The 18,220-nt window shown below is 52.0% G+C and overlaps 1 protein-coding gene across 1 annotated transcript; it reads right to left on the bottom strand.

Moving 5' to 3' along the window:
* Window positions 1–9,109: 9,109 nt before the first annotated feature.
* On the bottom strand, window positions 9,110–16,724 carry CCMA1212_006441 (Lovastatin diketide synthase mokB; the record flags this gene model as incomplete). Its single annotated transcript, XM_073703663.1, has 6 exons — window positions 9,110–15,120; window positions 15,177–15,300; window positions 15,357–15,567; window positions 15,623–15,931; window positions 16,009–16,480; window positions 16,547–16,724. The coding sequence occupies 6 exons, from the start codon at window positions 16,722–16,724 to the stop codon at window positions 9,110–9,112; spliced, it is 7,305 nt and encodes a 2,434-aa protein (XP_073557969.1).
* Window positions 16,725–18,220: the final 1,496 nt, after the last annotated feature.

The following is an 18,220-nucleotide window of genomic DNA, read 5'->3' as shown; positions in this document are numbered from 1 at the left end:
ACAAGGAACCAGATACAGCTGGGCCTTGCCGGATCACCCGCATGACCGGAACACTCATCATACATAAATACCGAACCATGGCTTCAAAAGGCGGTCTTTGGCTCGGTCACGCTCCCCGGATATGGCCACCAACACGGGGTCTGTTCCGAAAAGGGGGAACAGGTCCTTTACATCGGGACGGGAAATAGAAAAAGGGACATTTGAAAAATGTAGGATAGAAGGATATTCGCCCTTTGCTGGGCAAACATGTGTATGGGCGTCTTTCTTGTTTTGTTGCCTGTCTGGGTTGGATAAGTTTTTTCCCACAGTTTGTGGATCGCCTCTCCCGGGAGACCGGGATGGTGTGGCTGTGCTTGGCATATTTTGGAGTACTTTGACTTTGGGAGGCACTTGTTTTTCTGTTTGAATAGGCATTTTGAGCGTGTCCGCCAATGAGCAGGACGGGATATAGTATTTGGATTGTGATATCTTTCTCTCTTCAATAGTAGCGAGTCATCTGCCGTGATCTTTGGGCTTGAAGACACGATCAATCGAATCACTACTATCATGAGATGTAACAACCGCTTCTATTTCATGCAAGTGCCGCATCTCTTGGCCATCGGGGCGGTCTCACAGCTTGTTTTTGTTTTATTAACCCCGGATTCATGTGCATGCTCAGCCCACCTCATCTCAGTCCAGATCTTCATGGCCTCATTTGCTCAGCCCGTGAGACTCGGCTACAGCCTCCAATGTACTGGCCAGTTGGATGCTCTACCTGTACGGCGGCGACGCCAGGCGCCTGCTCAGCTGTCTTGTCTTGATGTCGCTTATAGTCGGGCCAGTCTGTTGTTTGCACGTCTACCTATCCTACATAAAAATGCAACGATGTATGAGTCGTTCGTGGGCTGCCGATCAAGCAAGTTCCAATCAAAAGCCAAGATGTTCCGATACCTGTTTCCTTGGCATTTACCGCTGCGTTGTTTGTTTTGCTGACGCGGAGATTGACGGCAATGTGCATGACAGAGGCGTCATACTACTCGTTCTTTGTGAAACCCACGCGTTGTTGGTGAGTGGTGCACGGATCCCGGTTTATATTGAAGGTGTTGAATGCTGTGGCCGGCCCTGTTGAAGATGGGCCAAGAAACGGCCATGAGTGGCGTTGTACGGTGGCACAACAGAAGCGTTCGCTGTTGCGCTGGCAGTTTTGTGGGTTCATCAGATCGGGGACTTTTGTCTTTCTGACCTTGATTCGATGTTTCATTCATCTCTTGTTGTTGTTGGAGTCGTTATTGTTATTTAGCTGCGCCGTCGATCCATGTGTCGAAGTCCGGTAATCGCAATGAAATGCTTCACGTTGCGTTGCATTGCAGCCCGTCAAAAAATGGCCCAACCCCAGATATCGGCTGCCCCTGATACGACTCTCTGTGCCGCTGTCACATTCACCCATCCTAAATGCGTGTACAACCATGCTCGCCCAGATTTTGACCTGTCATAACATCTCGCTTGTTCGCTCGTTCTCCTTCGCGCCTCAATCTCATACGCCGGATTCCCTTCCCCCCTCAGGTTGTTTTCTGCGGTGGCACCACCCCCTCCCTCACTTTGAGCCAGAGTATGCCGCCCAATCAGCGCAACTCCATTTGCATTACCGACAGTTGTCTTGCTTTCTTCTGCCTGTTTTCGTCTACTTCCCGATGTGTCACACCAGCAGCTCGCATGCCGGAATAAATGCGGAGAGATGGAGAGGAAGAGACAAGAGAGACAGATAGATGGATACCCAGAGTATACAAAGCCGCCTGGTGTAAGTTGATATACAAGCCGCCGATTTATCGCCGCCATGTGTGAAACCTCATGAGCCCGAGGCGCAGCTTCATTGGTGAAAGAGAGTGCCGTGTGATGGCAACTGGTGTGTCCAATGTTGCCCTTTTCTTGTCTCCCTGCATTGTTAGCGAAGCGCGCATGATACCACATCCAATCTTCAGCAGTCACGAACAAGCGCACAATCATCACACCCCACATGAATCTATCGCAGGTATATGCCCAAGCCGATATGGCAGCACAGTAAGCATGGACAGTAGCAGCATCGGAATGGGTTCGATAGTTGTAAATTCTCCCGTTACAAGCTGCCGAATTGCTTGAGTCCTGCATCGTGCGGCTCATTAGGCCAACGCGCGCTTGACTCGGAAGAGACAAAGCTACGCCCCCGGCCTTTGAAGTGTGTCGGCCGAGTTGGGAGTGAAACTCCTTGCAGCTCTGCGAGGATGGGAACGAGACGGGAACAAGAGGGAGAGCAAAGATGATATGCTAGCTGTTCTGCGACTAGTACGAGACTAGTATACATGCACAAGACTCCTCGAGCGGCCGCATAAGTGTCCGCTTGCTCGATTCCTGCGGTTGGGGTGCGGTTGTTGTGGGCGAGTATCAGTTCTGGGCAGAGATTTTCTGGGCAGATAGAAGATCGGTAAGGCCCAACAAGAGCCACAAGATGGATGCACATAAGATGTCTGGGCTACTGTACGTGCTACTTGATCTTCTTGTCTTTGGGCTTGCGGTGATTCGGTTCTCCCAACTCTACAATACAGTACCTGTACAGAGCAGCCCAGCCCAGCCCGCCAGGCCGCCGCTATTTAATAGCCTGCTAACGCAAAGGTATGCATATTTGATGACGCCCTCGTCTGTTTGGGGGCCGGGGCGTCACTTGGCCAGCGCACGGCATGCATCTTCACCGCATTACCAGGGGAACCATCTCAGCCCACGCTTTCTTTGAGAGCCGCTTGTAGCACGGAGAAATACTCTTACCAAGTACGACGAGAACTGTGAGATATGTTCACATGGGCACTCTGATAAGTATACTGAAATACACACCAAGCAGCTGATGCTATGGTTTCACTTACACAAAACACTTTGTCTTTTTCTTTTAGGCGACGTCTCATCTCTTCAAATTGTCGGCATGCATCCGTAAATATCTAGTACCCTGAAAGGCCTTGAAACACCTCAAAATAGCATCGAGATCTCTTGTTCGAAGATTATGGAACTAGTTGCTCCTTCAAACAGTAGGTGCATCTGCTTTCAAGAAGTGGCAGATCAGACTCCCCGCTGGCTATGCGAAATGAGTATGGGTCCTCTTCTGCCAGACACGCCATAGATGAGGATTCAAATTCCAAGCAATGTTCGGCTTTCGGCAGCGTCGGCATTGAAGCCTTCTGTTCTCAGCTTCGAGACTGCTGAAATACTGGACTTGAATCTACGCAGTTGCATGACTCTACATCCCTTACCCTGAAGCTACATCTTTGCAAATAGCTTGTTCTTCATAGAATGGCATTTGAATGTCCTTTTGTAAGTGAGCTTTTTGCGACCTAACACACAAACATCAAAAACTCCGACGGGATATAAAACACCAGGCGCAACATCAGGCCCCTGTCGCGATGAACAAAGAGGGTAATCAAATAGTGAGTAGCAACAAGACAGTGCGCAGCCCAAATTAAAAAGACTCACTTTTCAAACTGCCGTCATTATAAATGATGCCGCTGCTGATGGCTCCTTGGGAATTTATGCCAAATTGTATCTCTTGGTGCCGTTGGTTGAAAGAGGCTAAATGTTTATTCTTGTTGCTCCGTCTCACTTCCTACGCGCAACTCGGCGATTGGATACCGAGAACCCGGAAATTCGACTCCCTTTTCGATCCAAGGAAATGAGAAATGATGCGTCGATGCGTCGCGGAACAATATACCCAACAGCCTGTCTTCAAGCTGCAGCAAGTCCTCTGTAGCAGCAACTTGATCGTAGTTTTGCACATCGCACGTAAAAGCATCCGATCAACTTCACAATCACGACAGGATTCCAGCCCTATCGGATGTGGGGATACCACTCGAATCTTCAAGCACTCATCACTGTACTGTTGCTAGGCTTCAGACGGGCAGCCGGGGGCTCCCCCGTCTACGGCGGTCCGAGTAAGCCGGCAGCTTTCCGCCGCGATGCGATCCACGATGGCTTCAGAATGTGCACCCCGTTGCAATACTCCTGCTGCTACTACTGCACCTCACACGACGTACCTGTACAGTATATCCGTTGCCGCCAGGACCGCCGTCTGGCGTTGCATCTGTTTGCATATCTACGCCGTCTGTCCTGACTGCACGTTGGCCCCCTGATGCTGCGAGTAGTAGGAGAATGTACCTGCACATGCGCATCATCCTTGTCTCGCCTGCATCCAACGGCCGTCTAGACTCTGTGACAACACCTAGGACCAACTCCCTAGTAGGTACCTGGGCATGTTCGGCTCTCTGAGGCAAAAGCACCGTCCTCTATCGGCCATCTGCCGAATATGTACTCCGTACTCACACCCTTACGCACGCATCAACCAGGCCTGCTTGTCGACTTCTCACCCGACCCTCCGCCCTCTGTGCTTCTGCCCATCGAATCTGACAGACTGCAATCTCGCCTCACGCCGTGGGCTCCGCTCACCCGCATACTGCTGCAAGCATGTGACTGAGGTGCAAAGCGTTCCTGAGGTGGCAACGGCGATGTCAATCTCGCACTTGACACACCGATACAACAGTCTCCAGGCGTGCCGATCGACCATCAGCCACTGCCGACAGCCTCCCGAGACTCCTGACAGCTTGGTCAGACATTAACATCGAGAGGGTGCTGCCACTCGACGGCCGTGACGGTACGCTAATACTAAAGATGGCGCCACAAACCTGCTTGCCGCTCGTGTCCTAAATCTGACTCGTCACTATTCTAGGTCATACAGTAGAGTATTGGTATGGAGTCTTAGTATTTCGACAGCCCAGCCCCAGCTCGAGGAGACGCCGAAAAGGGCAACAAGAGGAAAAGGGTTACATCCATCTCCACAGCCGCCACCTCCGCGCCTTTCGTCCGCTTTGCCTCCCCCCCTTGCAAGGCATTCCGATTGGTGAGCTTGTGAGCGTCGACGGCAGTGCTTGCGTTTCTGTGCTTTTCAAGACTCGGGGCCCGAATGAGTCCTAGAGCCAACTTGGCTCCTCAAAAGTAGCTGAAGCGCCGTCGTGCTAGCTCACGGCTTCATCGTCCGGATGATGACGGGTCGCCGTTTTCACGATCCGAGCTCCAAGAATTGGGGAAGCGAGGGTGCCTTACGCGGGCGGCATACTATGTGTTCGGAGAGGCGCGCCGTTTTTCTCACTCTCAAGAAAAGGCAGCCTTTCACCAGTAGCACTTGAAATCCCGTGAGCGTCGGCTCATGCACGTCGCTGCGAGGGCCCCCCTGGCTCACCGTATGCCCGCCCGGCCAAGGCTCAATCTTTCCGAACCGCCCCTGCGCACACATTCCATTGAAACCTGCTTTTGCGTTTCCTGTCGTCCCCTCTGTTGCCCCTGATTCGCCTCACAGGGAGTTCCGTGTTGGATGCGCCGTTTCTCCCCCTCTTTGGTATCCCGTTGTCCGTGAGCCGGCAATTGCAGTATGAGTGCTCCGCGCATGCTCGATGCTACTCCATACGGCACCCCGTCAATGTGAACGAGCATAACTTGACATTCTCTGCCAATGGGAACAGAGGACGGGCACTCCTCAATGATACACGCTGTTGTATTGGCGCATAATATTGAGACCCTAGCCCTTGGTCATCACCGTCTACGTTACCTCTGCTTTCCGGGTAGCATCTCGATCCAGCGCTGCCTGGCTCATGAAGCTTGGTATTAGTTCCGATGGTCCTGAATGCAGGTACCAGACTCCGAATACGTATGCAAATGCATGTATCCACAAAGCCAGGGGTAGAAAACGAAACGGTGATGCGGCTAATCTGTTCGCTGATCGGCCAATTCGATAACTGCTACGGGCTCCATATTCCGGGCGCGAATCAATCAGGCTACAGGCCTACCTTGGTATTTGTACGTATTGTCGAGACATGAGTTTCATTAGAAGCTACTCATACTTTGCGCTGTCATCGCCAATATGCTCCGTACCGTTACTTTGGCTCGCATGCGGAAGCAGTACAAACAGAGAGCATCTTGGACATCCACCCTCCGATGGTCTTAATGCACTCGTGGGTCCTCTTCTTTCGTTGGGTCTCTGCTGCAGTGCGCCATCTTGATGCCAACTCACAATGACGATTCATGAGGGGAGCCATCGGCAGGTTTTATGACTTGAGCCCGATCGGTTGAAACAGCCATGACGACCCTGCAAGCGGGACAGGCAGCAAGTTTCGCAAGAAGAGGAACCAACGGGCTAAAAACAGGTGCAAAGTAGCCCTTCGTCATACAAATACACGCAGATGCAAGGGGACGGGCAGGGGGGGGGACCGAGCTACGGCGTAATGTCCGCCATATTGGCGTAACCGTGATATGGACGTATGGCGGCAAGATGGGGACGGAGGATGATATGGGGATGGTATACGTATATGGGCGCTTCGAAGGTATTGAACATGTTTATAGGCAATACGAGGTGGCGAGTGTTATCCCCTGATGATTTTCTTGATATCCCCTGATGATTTGCGTGATTGTTTGGAGCAGACGTGTACCGAGAGCGTCAGCCTCCTCTTAATCGGGCAATTGTCAGCATCTTGCTGTGAAGCCGACGGGGGACCCGAGAATTTGGTTGATCTGAGGCACGACCGGCTCCCCGGCCTGTTGGCTAATGGTAAGCAGGTTGAAAATCAGGTGATTTCATGGTAGGGCACGGAGCGATTCGCTGAAAGATGCGTTCTGCCTTGTCAAGCTTGTATAGAAGAGGGAAAGGCTTTATCAAGGGTGCAGCGTTGATGTCTTGTAGAAGTGATAGTCCTACCGCTAGCAGGCTTGGAAGCTCCATGTACATACCGGCAGAGCATTCGAAGCGAGTTATCACCTTTCTCTTGAATGAGAATTACCTCGTCTGCGTATTGGGTAAAGACTCTACGGCCCAGACATGCCACTGCTGGTCGTAGTACGTAGCTTTGATATCTAACATTGCTGACAAGCCAAGCGAGCGAGCTGAGGCAGCATCTGCTACAGCGGAAGCAGGATGTGCATGTATTAGGAGGACGCCCAGGTGTGCGCCTACTCGCATATTCGTGACCATGGGTCCCGTCGAAGCATTTTGCTCTGCGGGCGCTGGATCGTAGCCGAAAGAGCGTGCAAAACGATGAAGCCAATGACGGTCCGTTCAGCTCAACACCAATGCAGATGCAGAATGCTACCAAAGCCCAGCTCATGTCCTGACACCGACTTTCACGGAACATATCTGGTATTACAGTAGGCGGACCGAGTTATTCTCCATCTTTCCGTCCATGATACGTTATCCGGTATGTGGCGGACCCGGGCGGCCCGTAGAGGATATTAGACGCCATTTCCGTCTCGTGGTCCTCGGTCGCGGTCCGAGGGGGCCCATTAAGGGATGTAATGCGACGCACGGTCTTGGAACATGGAACTTCCCGCATTATCGTGACGATTCAGCTTCAGGGCATGAACAAGACACGTCGGGGCTGCATGCCGCTATTCAAGCAAACCTCCCCCGAAAAGGTCCCTTCGTTAACGGGAAACGCCGGAAAGCTGTTGTGTAGCGGCGTGGAAACACTATGACTCGCTAGGGGCGGAAGACTCGATTATTGAAAATGGTCACTGGGAGGGATTTCTTGGGTTGCTAGAGGCTTATGGATCATTACAAGCAATACAACAAGCATCAAGGTTGTCGGGCTTGGCCGATTTTGGTGAAGTAGAGGCCTGATGGGCGTGAACTCGACGCGTTTACGATGAGCGAAATGAGCATCATTGAGACGCTGTAGAGCCACAAGGGTTGCCTTGAGGAGGAGAGACGGCAACCAGCTTGTTGAGTTACATATCAACTTTTATTGAGTCCATCCCATGTTTGTGACACCGCTTTGCTGTTCTTTATGTTGTCAGCAAGGCATTGCCCGTGTCGTGATCATGCGGTTAAGATTTACAATATTTACAATCACACTGTGAAAAACGAAGAGCCTCAAATCTCCACGGATCTGACAATATAACCTCTTTGCCCAAGATTGCCTCTTTTTTCGCCCCGTAGATGTGATCTGACTGCATCGCAGCCCTACAGCCCCTCAGCATCTACTCTGGCTCGTCGGAGCTGTCTCCGTGTTCAATTGGCCTGTCAGCATGCGCCGTTTTACCGTTCATCGCGTCAACTTCCTTTTAACACGCGGCCCATAGGCGAGCCTTGGTTAGGGGTGCTTCATATAGCGCTGTGCTAGCTCGCTAGTAACATTCATGGACAGTACAGTCAAAAGGCAGCCCTCGCATGCGCCGAAACTTTTGGGGGGGCGCGGCTCTAAACAAGTCCTTAGGACCCCTGGTTTGCTATCGGCGATTTCGCGCGACGCGAGCAGGTCATGGGGTGAAGGGTCGAGCCACCCTCGCATTTGAGGAGAAGTTAGCTTGGTGAGCTGTAATATGATAGACGGAATGCCCTTGAGATGGGATGTGGTGGAATGTCACCGTATGATGGCCGCCGATAACGATGAGGGGGCTGAAGTTGTGTCTGCTCAGATTGCAAGGCGGGCAAAGATGAGGCGCGCAGGGTCTTTACAGCCTTGATGTGCCAGGCTGGCTATGGCTTCGATACATGCAAGCTCATCTGGGTTGCTTTGGGTACCATTAAGGCTGGGAATGATAACCACGATGCCTTTGGTAGTCGGTTGTAAGGGTTTGTCGTGGAGGAGAAAGTACTCAGAGCTGCTCAAGTCTGAATGAGTCCCTCCCTACTCGGGAGAATCGCCGTTCATTGTGTGGAAGCTATTTAGTAACAGTCTCCCGAATACTGGCGTTGGTAGTTGGGTACTATAAGGACGTGAACAAGGCATACTGTGTTGTACTGTAGAGGCAAGATGGTGTCAAGTATGCCTTGCTTGTGGGTTGTTCGCATCTTAACAAGACTTCACAGGAAACCATCCTGGGGGCTTATAGGGAATTTCACTGAGATGGCTAGGAGAAGAATTTTACTTGATAAAGAATAAGAAACAAGGTCTTAGAAAAACATACAAGTCTATGCATATACTTCGTACAAAGAGGAAGAACTCAAGGGAAGCATTGAAGAGCATCGCCGAGGCCAAGATGAGTTAAGCCCAGCTACAAGTTCAACAGTGTCTTCTCTTCAATCTCCATCTGTGTAATTCACATCGTCCAAAGCATATAAGGCGTAAAGGCTTCAACCAGCCCAGCTTGCAACAAGCCTCTCCTTAACAAACTCCGCCAGCGTACGCAAAGACTTCTGCGGACTGACAATGTCAAGGAACGGTACGTCAACCTTGAACGTATTGAAGAACCAGGTCCTGAACTCCGCAGCCAGCATACTATCAACACCAAAAGAAGGCAGAGGAGCACTATCATCGACCGCATCCAGCTGCATCAAGATCAAATTGCTGAAGCGCTTCTTCGTCAAGCGCAGGATAGCTTCCAACATGTTGGGTGCACTGGCCTCGGGCATGAGCACAGATAGAGTGTTTCTAGGCACATCTTTGACCCATTCAGCGGCGGCGAGGAGTTGGCCGACATCAGCGCTCCTTTCGTCCTCTTTGGCATCCTTTTCTGAGAGGAGAGATGCGGCAAGGATAGATGTGCGCGACTCATCCATGACGCCGTTGTTGACTTCAAAGCCCTGGGCCATCAGCTTGCGGACGCCGTACGACTCCAGACCAGTCAGGATATGAGCAGATTCATTCGTCATGGGAGCGCCGCGAATAAACTCGCCATCGCTGCCGGGGCCGGAAATGCCATAGTCAAGGACTTGCAGAAACTCGTCCTCGTTGAGCGGCTGGATTCCCTTACGGAGCAGCATGGCCTCAATGTCCGGATTTTCGTGGAGATAGCCAACCTCTGATATCATGCCGAGGCCAACAGAAACGGCAGGCTTGCCTTGCGAGCGACGCCACCTAGCAAAAGAGTCGAGGAAGCCGTTGGCAGCACAGTAATTGCTCTCCGTGGCCGTGCCGCAGCTTCCAGAGATAGACGACGTTAAGAGAAAGAAGTCTAGTTGCGAATCATGGCCCTCGAGAGCGTTGTGCAGATTCCAGGAGCCCTTCCACTTGGGCTGGATGCCAGTATGCCAGGCCTTGTTCGTCATGACAGAGAAGAGAGCTTCGCTGAGGCCCATGGCAGCTTGAACAACGCCGCCAATCGGACCATCCCTTGCACAAGCTGCAACAGCCTCGCGAACATGATCCTCGTTGGAAACGTCGCCACGCACAACAGTCACGTCAGCACCAGCATCGCGAAGACGCTTCACCAGCTCCGCGGCACTGGGCTTATCGCATCCCGAGCGTCCAAGGAAGCAAAACTTGCGGGCGCCGCGAGACATCATCCAGCGACTGAGACTGCGGCCGAGACCACCGAGACAACCCACGAGCAGATAGGTCTTTTCCGGATTAAAGACGGACTGGTATGATGAGGGAACGACTTGGACAAGGCTATTGGGATTCTCCAGCGAGATGACGACTTTGCCCACTCGATCTTTGTTGCCAAAGTATCTGTACGCTTGGCCAATATCGGCAACGTCAAAAGTCGCGATAGGAGAAGCTTTGATGATGCCGGCGCGGTACATGTCGATTACTTGGGCAGTGTAGCCGTAGACCACATCCTGATAGTAGCTCTCTTCAGCATAGAAGAACTCGGACAGGTCAAACGCCGTGAACGTTGCGTTCTTCAAGAAGACACGCATGTCAAGCTTGCCCGCGCCGATGAGTTCCCGTTTGCCAATCTCGACAAAGCGTCCAAAGGGAGCAATGCAGGACCAAGAAGCGTGCATAAGATCGCCAACCAGGGAGTTGACAATGACATTCACGCCCCGACCACCGGTGGCAGCGAGGATGTCGTCCTTGAAAGAAGCGTCGCGCGAGTGAAAGATGTTTTCGGACGGCACGCCCATCTCGTTGACGAGATAGTCGCGCTTTGACTGTGAGCCGACTGTTGCAAAGACTGTAGCGCCCATGTGCTTGGCCATCGTGATGGCGGCGAGACCAAAGGCACCGGCCCCAGAGTGAATCAAGATGGATTCGCCAGCTCGAAGATGAGCTCGATCTCGAAGGGCAACAAGAGCAGTGCAGTACACTGTCAGAAGAGTCGGCAAGACGGTAAACTCCTCCTCCGGCAGCATCTTGTGTACAGCCTGCACAGGAACGCGCTCCGTCGTACCAAAGTGATTGGGAACAAAGCCAGCGACTCTATCTCCCGGCTTGAGATGCTCGACGTCAGGTCCAACCGCCGAGATGACGCCTCCAAAGTCGAGCGCCGTCGTAGCGGAGCGCGTTTCGGCACGGCCGTTGAGGGCGTAAATGTCCTTCGCATTAAGGCCCACTGCACGGAGCTCGACGTCCACGAAGCCTGCTGGAGGAGTAGTCTTCCGCTCTGAGACTTGCTGGAAATGAATTGTATCCGTCATGCCAACTTGGCCAATTGAGAGCTTCGCCGGACCAACTTCTCCAAGGGGGACGAGCTTCATTGTGTCTGGACTCGTGCGCTGGCGGAAGAGAGCATTGAGTTCGACGTCCGGGGCGAAACGGCTGATGTAGAGGACTCCGTCTTTCTGGATGAATTCTTTGTCGTCCGTGTCATACCGGAGGGTCAAAGCCGCTGTAATGCTGTTGCAGATGGAATCTGTGCAGTTGGGCTTGGAAATATCAGCGCCAACATCTAAGATGGTGTATCGCAGCGCTGGCTGTTCGAGCATCAGGGCGCGAGAAAGGCCACTGGACAAGGTGAGGTCCGGATTGGGAGCAGAGAGCATGTTTGCTCCCGTCAGCCATAGAAGACCACTAACATTGTCTGTGATCTTGCGGAAGCGATCCATGTCCTCGCTGCTCATCGTGGCGAGAAACTCGTGTTCCATCTCCAGCAGAGACACGCAGGTGACGTGCTCATTGAGTTTGACAGACTCGATACTGTCGAGGGTTACAGACCTTAATCGCACGGCGCCGGCACGCCTTAGATGAGCTTCCACCGCAGTGGCCAGAGAGTCAATAGAAGCCGAAGAAAGAGTGGGCTTGATAATGACCACCTCCTTGTTTTCCAGGCCTGTTTGCTTGGGACCACGCACGGCAAGGAGAGTCTCGTTGGAAAGCTGCACACACACAAAGCCTGCAGCTTGTAGGGAAGAATCGGCATCTTTGGTATGACGGGTAATGACGATACCATCGTCAGAAACTAGAGACAGAATATCGTCTGCGGCGCTCGGCCAGAGTGTCCGGGAAATGGAAAGATGAGGAATCAAAACGACGTCGTAAGGGCTAGAGACCTTGGTGTCCTCAACGGTAATTTTGCCATCGTCACCAAGCTTTCCGTTGTTCCACACTCGGAATCGTGGGAACGCGGTATCTTTGCCCAAAATTGACTGACAATCCTTGGGGGTCCAATGGCGCTCTTGACCCAGCTCCAGCACGCTCATGCGAGGGACCTTGTGACCATAGAGGTCGAGTAAAGCAGCAAAAACAACAAGAGTTCCATTGTCGTTCAGGTCCTCTGACTGCTGAGTTGCAAACGAGGTGATATACTCTTGAATGGCGTCCTTAGATCCGGGCTGGAGACGTAATACATCGGGTCTCCATTGAACACGAAGACAGGGCTGACGTTGAAGGTAGATGCTTGTCTCAGGCTCAACAGGGGCCTTACCCGTATATGCATTCATTCGTAGATGAGGCATATCTATGGCTGGTGTACCATCAGGAAGCCGGAGTGTAAAGGCAACTGCTCGGGTAGAAATCCCAGTCCTTTCCATGCGTGAGTGAATGTTGACCTCTTGACTACCGAGGCTGGCAGAACCGCCCTTGGGTATTTGGATCGCGCAGCTGGAGACAAAGACCGGAACATACGCTCGTAGAGTATTGATGTTCCCAGCAGTGCCTCCCATGATGGCAGCCTGGAAGCAAGCGTCAATCGTAATGGGATGCATGGCGTAAAACATGCCAGTGGCAGCTGCAGACGGCGGATCAAGAAGCGTCGTGGCAATGGAATCCGTTGATACTCGGTTACCGTCAGTACGAAGGCTGGTGAGTGACTGGAACGAAGGTCCAAAATTGAGCCCCTCTTCCTTTGCTTTCGCGTACCAGCGACTCATGCCCCAGACTTCATGCCCATTATCCGGGATAAGAACAGATCCGTCTTCAGGCTTCAACTTTGGCTCGACAGCTCGGATGCTACCCATGCAGTGCAGCGTCGCAACGCCAGATACCCAAGAAGAGATTGAAAATTCGTGCCAATCACCGGACGTGTCTGCTGTCGAGATCTTGCGTCGAGACATGACCGTGTGTAGCTCAGTGCTATCAGCCTCGGCATCGTTCTCATCAGGCACAACAAATGCTGCACTGATATTGACATTCTCGAATTCAACGGAGAATGCTTCACCAGCAATCAGCTTACCCTTAATGTCTTGGACTTGGGAGAGAGCTTCAATCGCCATGGCCATGTAAGCTGCTCCTGGGAGGACAACTTGCGTCTCGCCGAGCTTGTGATCGCGCAGCCACGGCATCTCGGACATGCGCGGGATGTTACGCCAACACCATTCAATGCCATTGCCAGCCGTAGCCCGCGTTCCAAGAAGCTCATGGCGGATATGCTTTCGAAGACGATGCTCAACACTGGCTCGGGGCTCGTGCCATGGCAGGGGCTTGGAGTAGTCCCAGGGATAAGAGGCGAGGGGCGGAGTAGGAAGCGCACGATACCGCGAGACGCCGTTGACAGCGTGCCAGTCCAGGTTGTAGCCGTAGGAAAAGAGCGTTCCGGCAAGCTTCTTCAGGCACAAATGGGCATTCTCCTTTCTGACAAGCGTGGGAGAATAAGGAACAGCTTCCTTGTCGAGCTTGGCACTGGCCCGAATCTGCTGGATAGGGCCCTTGAGAGCCGAATGGGGGCCAATCTCGATCAGATGATGCTTTTGATTTGTGATCATCTTGGTCAAGCCAGCGCTGAACTGTACTGGCTGCTCAAGGTTCCTTCGGAAATAGGATGCCATGTCGGCCCTACGCTCAATGGCTCTCAATTCATCGGGAGACCGACCAACAGTAGAGAACATTGTGGCGTCTATGTCCGCGACAGACTTGGTGGTTACATAGGGAGTGACCAGCGATTCGTACAAGTCGCCAATCTCAGCCATCATATGAGAATGATAGGCGCGGCCTCCAGTCTCAAGCTTTCGAGCAAACTTGCCCTCCTTCTGAAGCTCTGCGTCGAGAGCATCAATATCCTTGATCGCACCGCTGAGCGTAACGCTCTCAGGAGCATTCACACAAGCAACTCGTACTTCCTTCAGGCCAAGCTGCTTAATCAAGTTCATGGCGCTCTCTGGCGTGATTCCCGCTGCCATCATGCAGCCACGAGACTGCAGTTGACCGACAGCAAAGCCTCGGAAGTACGCTGCCAGAATGGCCTCCGATGCAGTCAAATGGCCAGCGCTATACGCAGCAGCAATCTCGCCAGAAGAATGGCCAATAACACTTGTTGGAGTGATTCCCCAGCTGCGGAGTATGTTGACCAGAGCAATCTGGACGGCGGTGCAGATCGGCTGGCTGCGAGTCACGTCGTTAATCTTGCTCTCTGAGGGTTTATCAAGAATCGTTTGTTCCAACGTCCAGGAAGGCTTGTGCTCCGCAGGCAGACTCTGCAGGACCTCGTCGAGATCTCGAATGCTTGCCAAGAAACCGACGTCCTGCTCAATGAGTTCCTTGGCCATGTTGGCGTATTGGGCACCTTGGCCTGTGAAGACAAAGCCAAACGGCAGAGGTTGTGCGCCTGAACCGACCTTGTCGCCAACATCGGCCATCTCGACAAGGACCGGCTGGGAGCCGGGAGTCGCGGAAGAGAGAATGTAATCCCGCAGGCGCAGCTTCGTCTGTCGTTTGCTTATCGCAACAGCGAGTGGCTTCAACTCGTTGGCCGTGGTCTTTCTCAAGGCCTCGATGGCCTGCTTGCGGCGAGCTTCGAGCGACTTGCTTGATGAGGCGGAAAAGGGCAGTACAAACACCTTATTCTTGTCCAATTCATATGGAGGCGGAAGGGTCTTCATCATAGGAGAGGAGACCAGTGAACCGACGAAGTAGCTATCGATGGACTCGAGAATAACATGGCCGTTGGCACCTCCGTAGCCGAAGGAATTGACACCGGCCCGACGAAGTACCCTGGGCCACGCCTCAACCTCGGTCAACACCTTCATGTTACGCTCTTTGAGCCTCACTGGTAATTGTCAGTCAGCAGAATTCAGTGTATGGCTGGAAGCAAGTGAGGCTTACACTTGGGGTTTAGGTTCTTCACACCGTAAGTAGGTGGAATTACGCCATGCTCAAAAGCAAGAGCAACTTTGATAATGGAAGTCAAGCCACTGGCTGCTTCACTGTGGCCCATGTTTGTTTTAACCTTTAGGATGGACAATCAGTAGACGAAACGAGGAGACGGAAGGGGAGGAGACGCACAGATCCAATTCTCAGAGGCTCGCCCTCGCGGCCTGCAAAACAGGCCGCGATTCCATCTACTTCTATAGGGTCGCCCACCGGAGTCCCCGTGCCATGACACTCGACGTAGTCTGTGTCAGAGAACGAAAGCCCCGCGTTCTGGTAGGCCTTTTGGATGACTGCTGCCTGCATTTTGGCATCTGGTAGAGTAATTCCGGGAGTCTTGCCGTTGCTTCGCCATGTCATTATCTGTCTGCGTCCCTAAGATAGAAGAGTAAAGGACTTACGCGTTGATGGCTGTCCCACGGATGACCGCATGGATCTTTCGGTCACTCTTGATTGCAGATGACAGGCGTGTGATGTAGATGGCATTGAGCGCTTCTGCGCGAGCATAGCCATCTGCTGATGTGTCGAACGTGTGGCATGCTGAAGTGGGCGACAGAAAGCCACCCTTTGCTGTCCCAAAGTGCTGCTCCGGGGATGTAATCAAGTTGGCGCCCGCAACAATGGCAGCGTCGCAGTCGCCATTCTTGATGGCATTTACAGCCTGGTGGAGAGCGTAGATGGTCGATGAGCAGGCAGTATCCAGAGTGAAACTGTTAGAATCAAGGTTCAGTCAGACAATCATTCTGCCCTCACTGCAAGGGATGAGTGCAAGTGGGAGAAGTCTTACCTCGGCCCATGGAGATTAAAGACATGGCTGATGCGGTTCGACATGATCGACGTGCCGCCCCCTGTAGCGGCTAAGCGGTGCACATAATCTGTATCACGAGATTGCATGACCGAATAGTCCACTGTAAAGTTGCCGACAAACACCGCCGTGTTTGAGCCGGACACGTCTTCCATCGACAGACCGGCGTTCTCAAAGCACTCATACACCACCTCAAGTAGCTTTCGCTGTTGTGGATCCATGTAAGATGCCTCGAGGTTGTTGATACCGAAGAAGGAGGCATCAAAGTTGCGAACATCTTCTTGGATGAAGTATCCGCCATCTACGTTCATGACACCAGCCCTGCTGCCGTCCTTGTGGTAGAAACCCTCAATGTTATACCGATCCAGCGGTACAGTGCATTGAGCGGACTTCTTGTTGTAGACATAGTCCCAAAGCCCTGATGGCGAGGTGATTCCACCAGGGAGATGGCAAGCTGGAGAGAGGTAAGTGATGTTAGCAAACAGCGCATACATTAAATCACAATCTGCACAATACTAACCCATGCCAACAATGCATACTGTATTGTCTTCAACGGCGAAATCACTAGAAGGTCCGGATGTCTCCTGCGCCTCATCGCTCAAGTAGGCTCCTTCAGTAACGACAACGGCATCCTTTGCACCACGAAGCACCGAGTCCGAGTCGGAAAGAACTTCCAAAGCCGGCTCAAGAGTGAACATGTTGGTTAGATAATGATAAAGATGCCGTATCGTCCCAGCTTGTGTCACTAGAAGATGAAGAACAAAAGCGTTGTGATGAAGATTATGAAGATTCTGCCTCAGGGTCTAATGATCAAGAGAGATAATGTCATATTAATACTTACGCTGAGCTAACTTTCCTAGACCTGCCACTACCTTTCGTCTGCCAACTTCTACTACACCCCTCTCTCTCTTCTAGAGCCCTGGGACCTTGATTGCAACGAGGCACTCAGACCGCCCTATTCGTTTTTACAACGCCCAAGGATTTCAGCTAAAGCAAGCCTTCGTATCATGATAATGCTAAGTGAAGAAGCCGAGATCCTATTGCGCCTCGTCGTATTTCACAATCAGGAACTATACTGAAATCTGACAAAGCTTCCTTCCAGAAGACGAACAACTCAAGCGTCTGTGCAGTGGAGAGGCGGAGTGGGAATACCTGGCGTTCCTAGATGTATACGAAGATGGGCCAGCAGCACTTGAGAAAGTCTAGATCCCAAGATTCCTACGTATCCTTCACTCCATCATTGCCATATCCGGAAACTGAAGACTGTTTGGCTTGGCCATGATTCTGCATCAGCTGCAAGGTGAGATAAGCCCTGCAGTAAACAGTGTCGTCGGACGAGTTGTTTACAGTCGACCCTATCGAGTTGAATGGACGCATGCCGGAGGTCCACTCGCAAGACAAATTCACAATGATAAGGCTGTCAACACTACAATGCGTGGATCCTTCTGGGGTTACTCAAGTTGGGGTAAAAGCGGACAATTTGCTGACTGCCGAGACATGACCAACGATATGACAACTTAACCCTTGATGTGGGGTTCGAAGCCTTGCCGTCAAACAGTGTACGGACGGATGTCGTGAGACCTATGAAATCCGGTGTGCGAATCCTCAGCGTGGGAGGAGCTGGGGATTAGACGTTGATCGCCGCTACACAAACTCCTCTTTTACTGTATGATGCAACAGGGATTTCGGTGAAATCGACAAGCCTTTCTCGTGGAGGAGCTTCCACGGAGATTCCAAATCTTATGGTTGATCCTCGTATCGGCATCTGCAGATGAACATCCCCTGAAGCATCCTCTGTGTTCCGTAGTCTAGGAGCGTTGTTCTTCCTGCCCTCACAGCGTCCTACATAGGAGCTGAAGAATGCTAGCTTTCAAATTCTATGGTATGACAACATCGGGACAGCCCAGCAGTTGGGGTAAGCTTGCAAATGCAGTAGCTCACGGCAATCCATTGACTGGAACTTGAACGTAAATGGCTACTGATGGAAGAAGCTGTGTGTATTCAGGAAAGAGCGTTCTGCCACAGCAGACATGTTTCAGGCTGTATGCAATATGATGTACCTTACGGTTATAACTGACTCAGAATGTAATTGGACTCTATTAACTATATTGACCACTTGCATGCGTACCTCCTTCATGGTCAATCATCTCCTTGAAGGTTTGTATACGGATGGAGAGATATATATAGGGGTCCG

This window comes from Trichoderma ghanense, assembly GCF_004382785.1.
Source record: "Trichoderma ghanense strain CCMA-1212 chromosome Unknown scaffold_7, whole genome shotgun sequence".
Lineage (NCBI taxonomy): Eukaryota > Fungi > Ascomycota > Sordariomycetes > Hypocreales > Hypocreaceae > Trichoderma > Trichoderma ghanense.
Note: the sequence above shows the minus strand (reverse complement) of the source record. Positions and strands in the feature narration are given on the sequence as shown.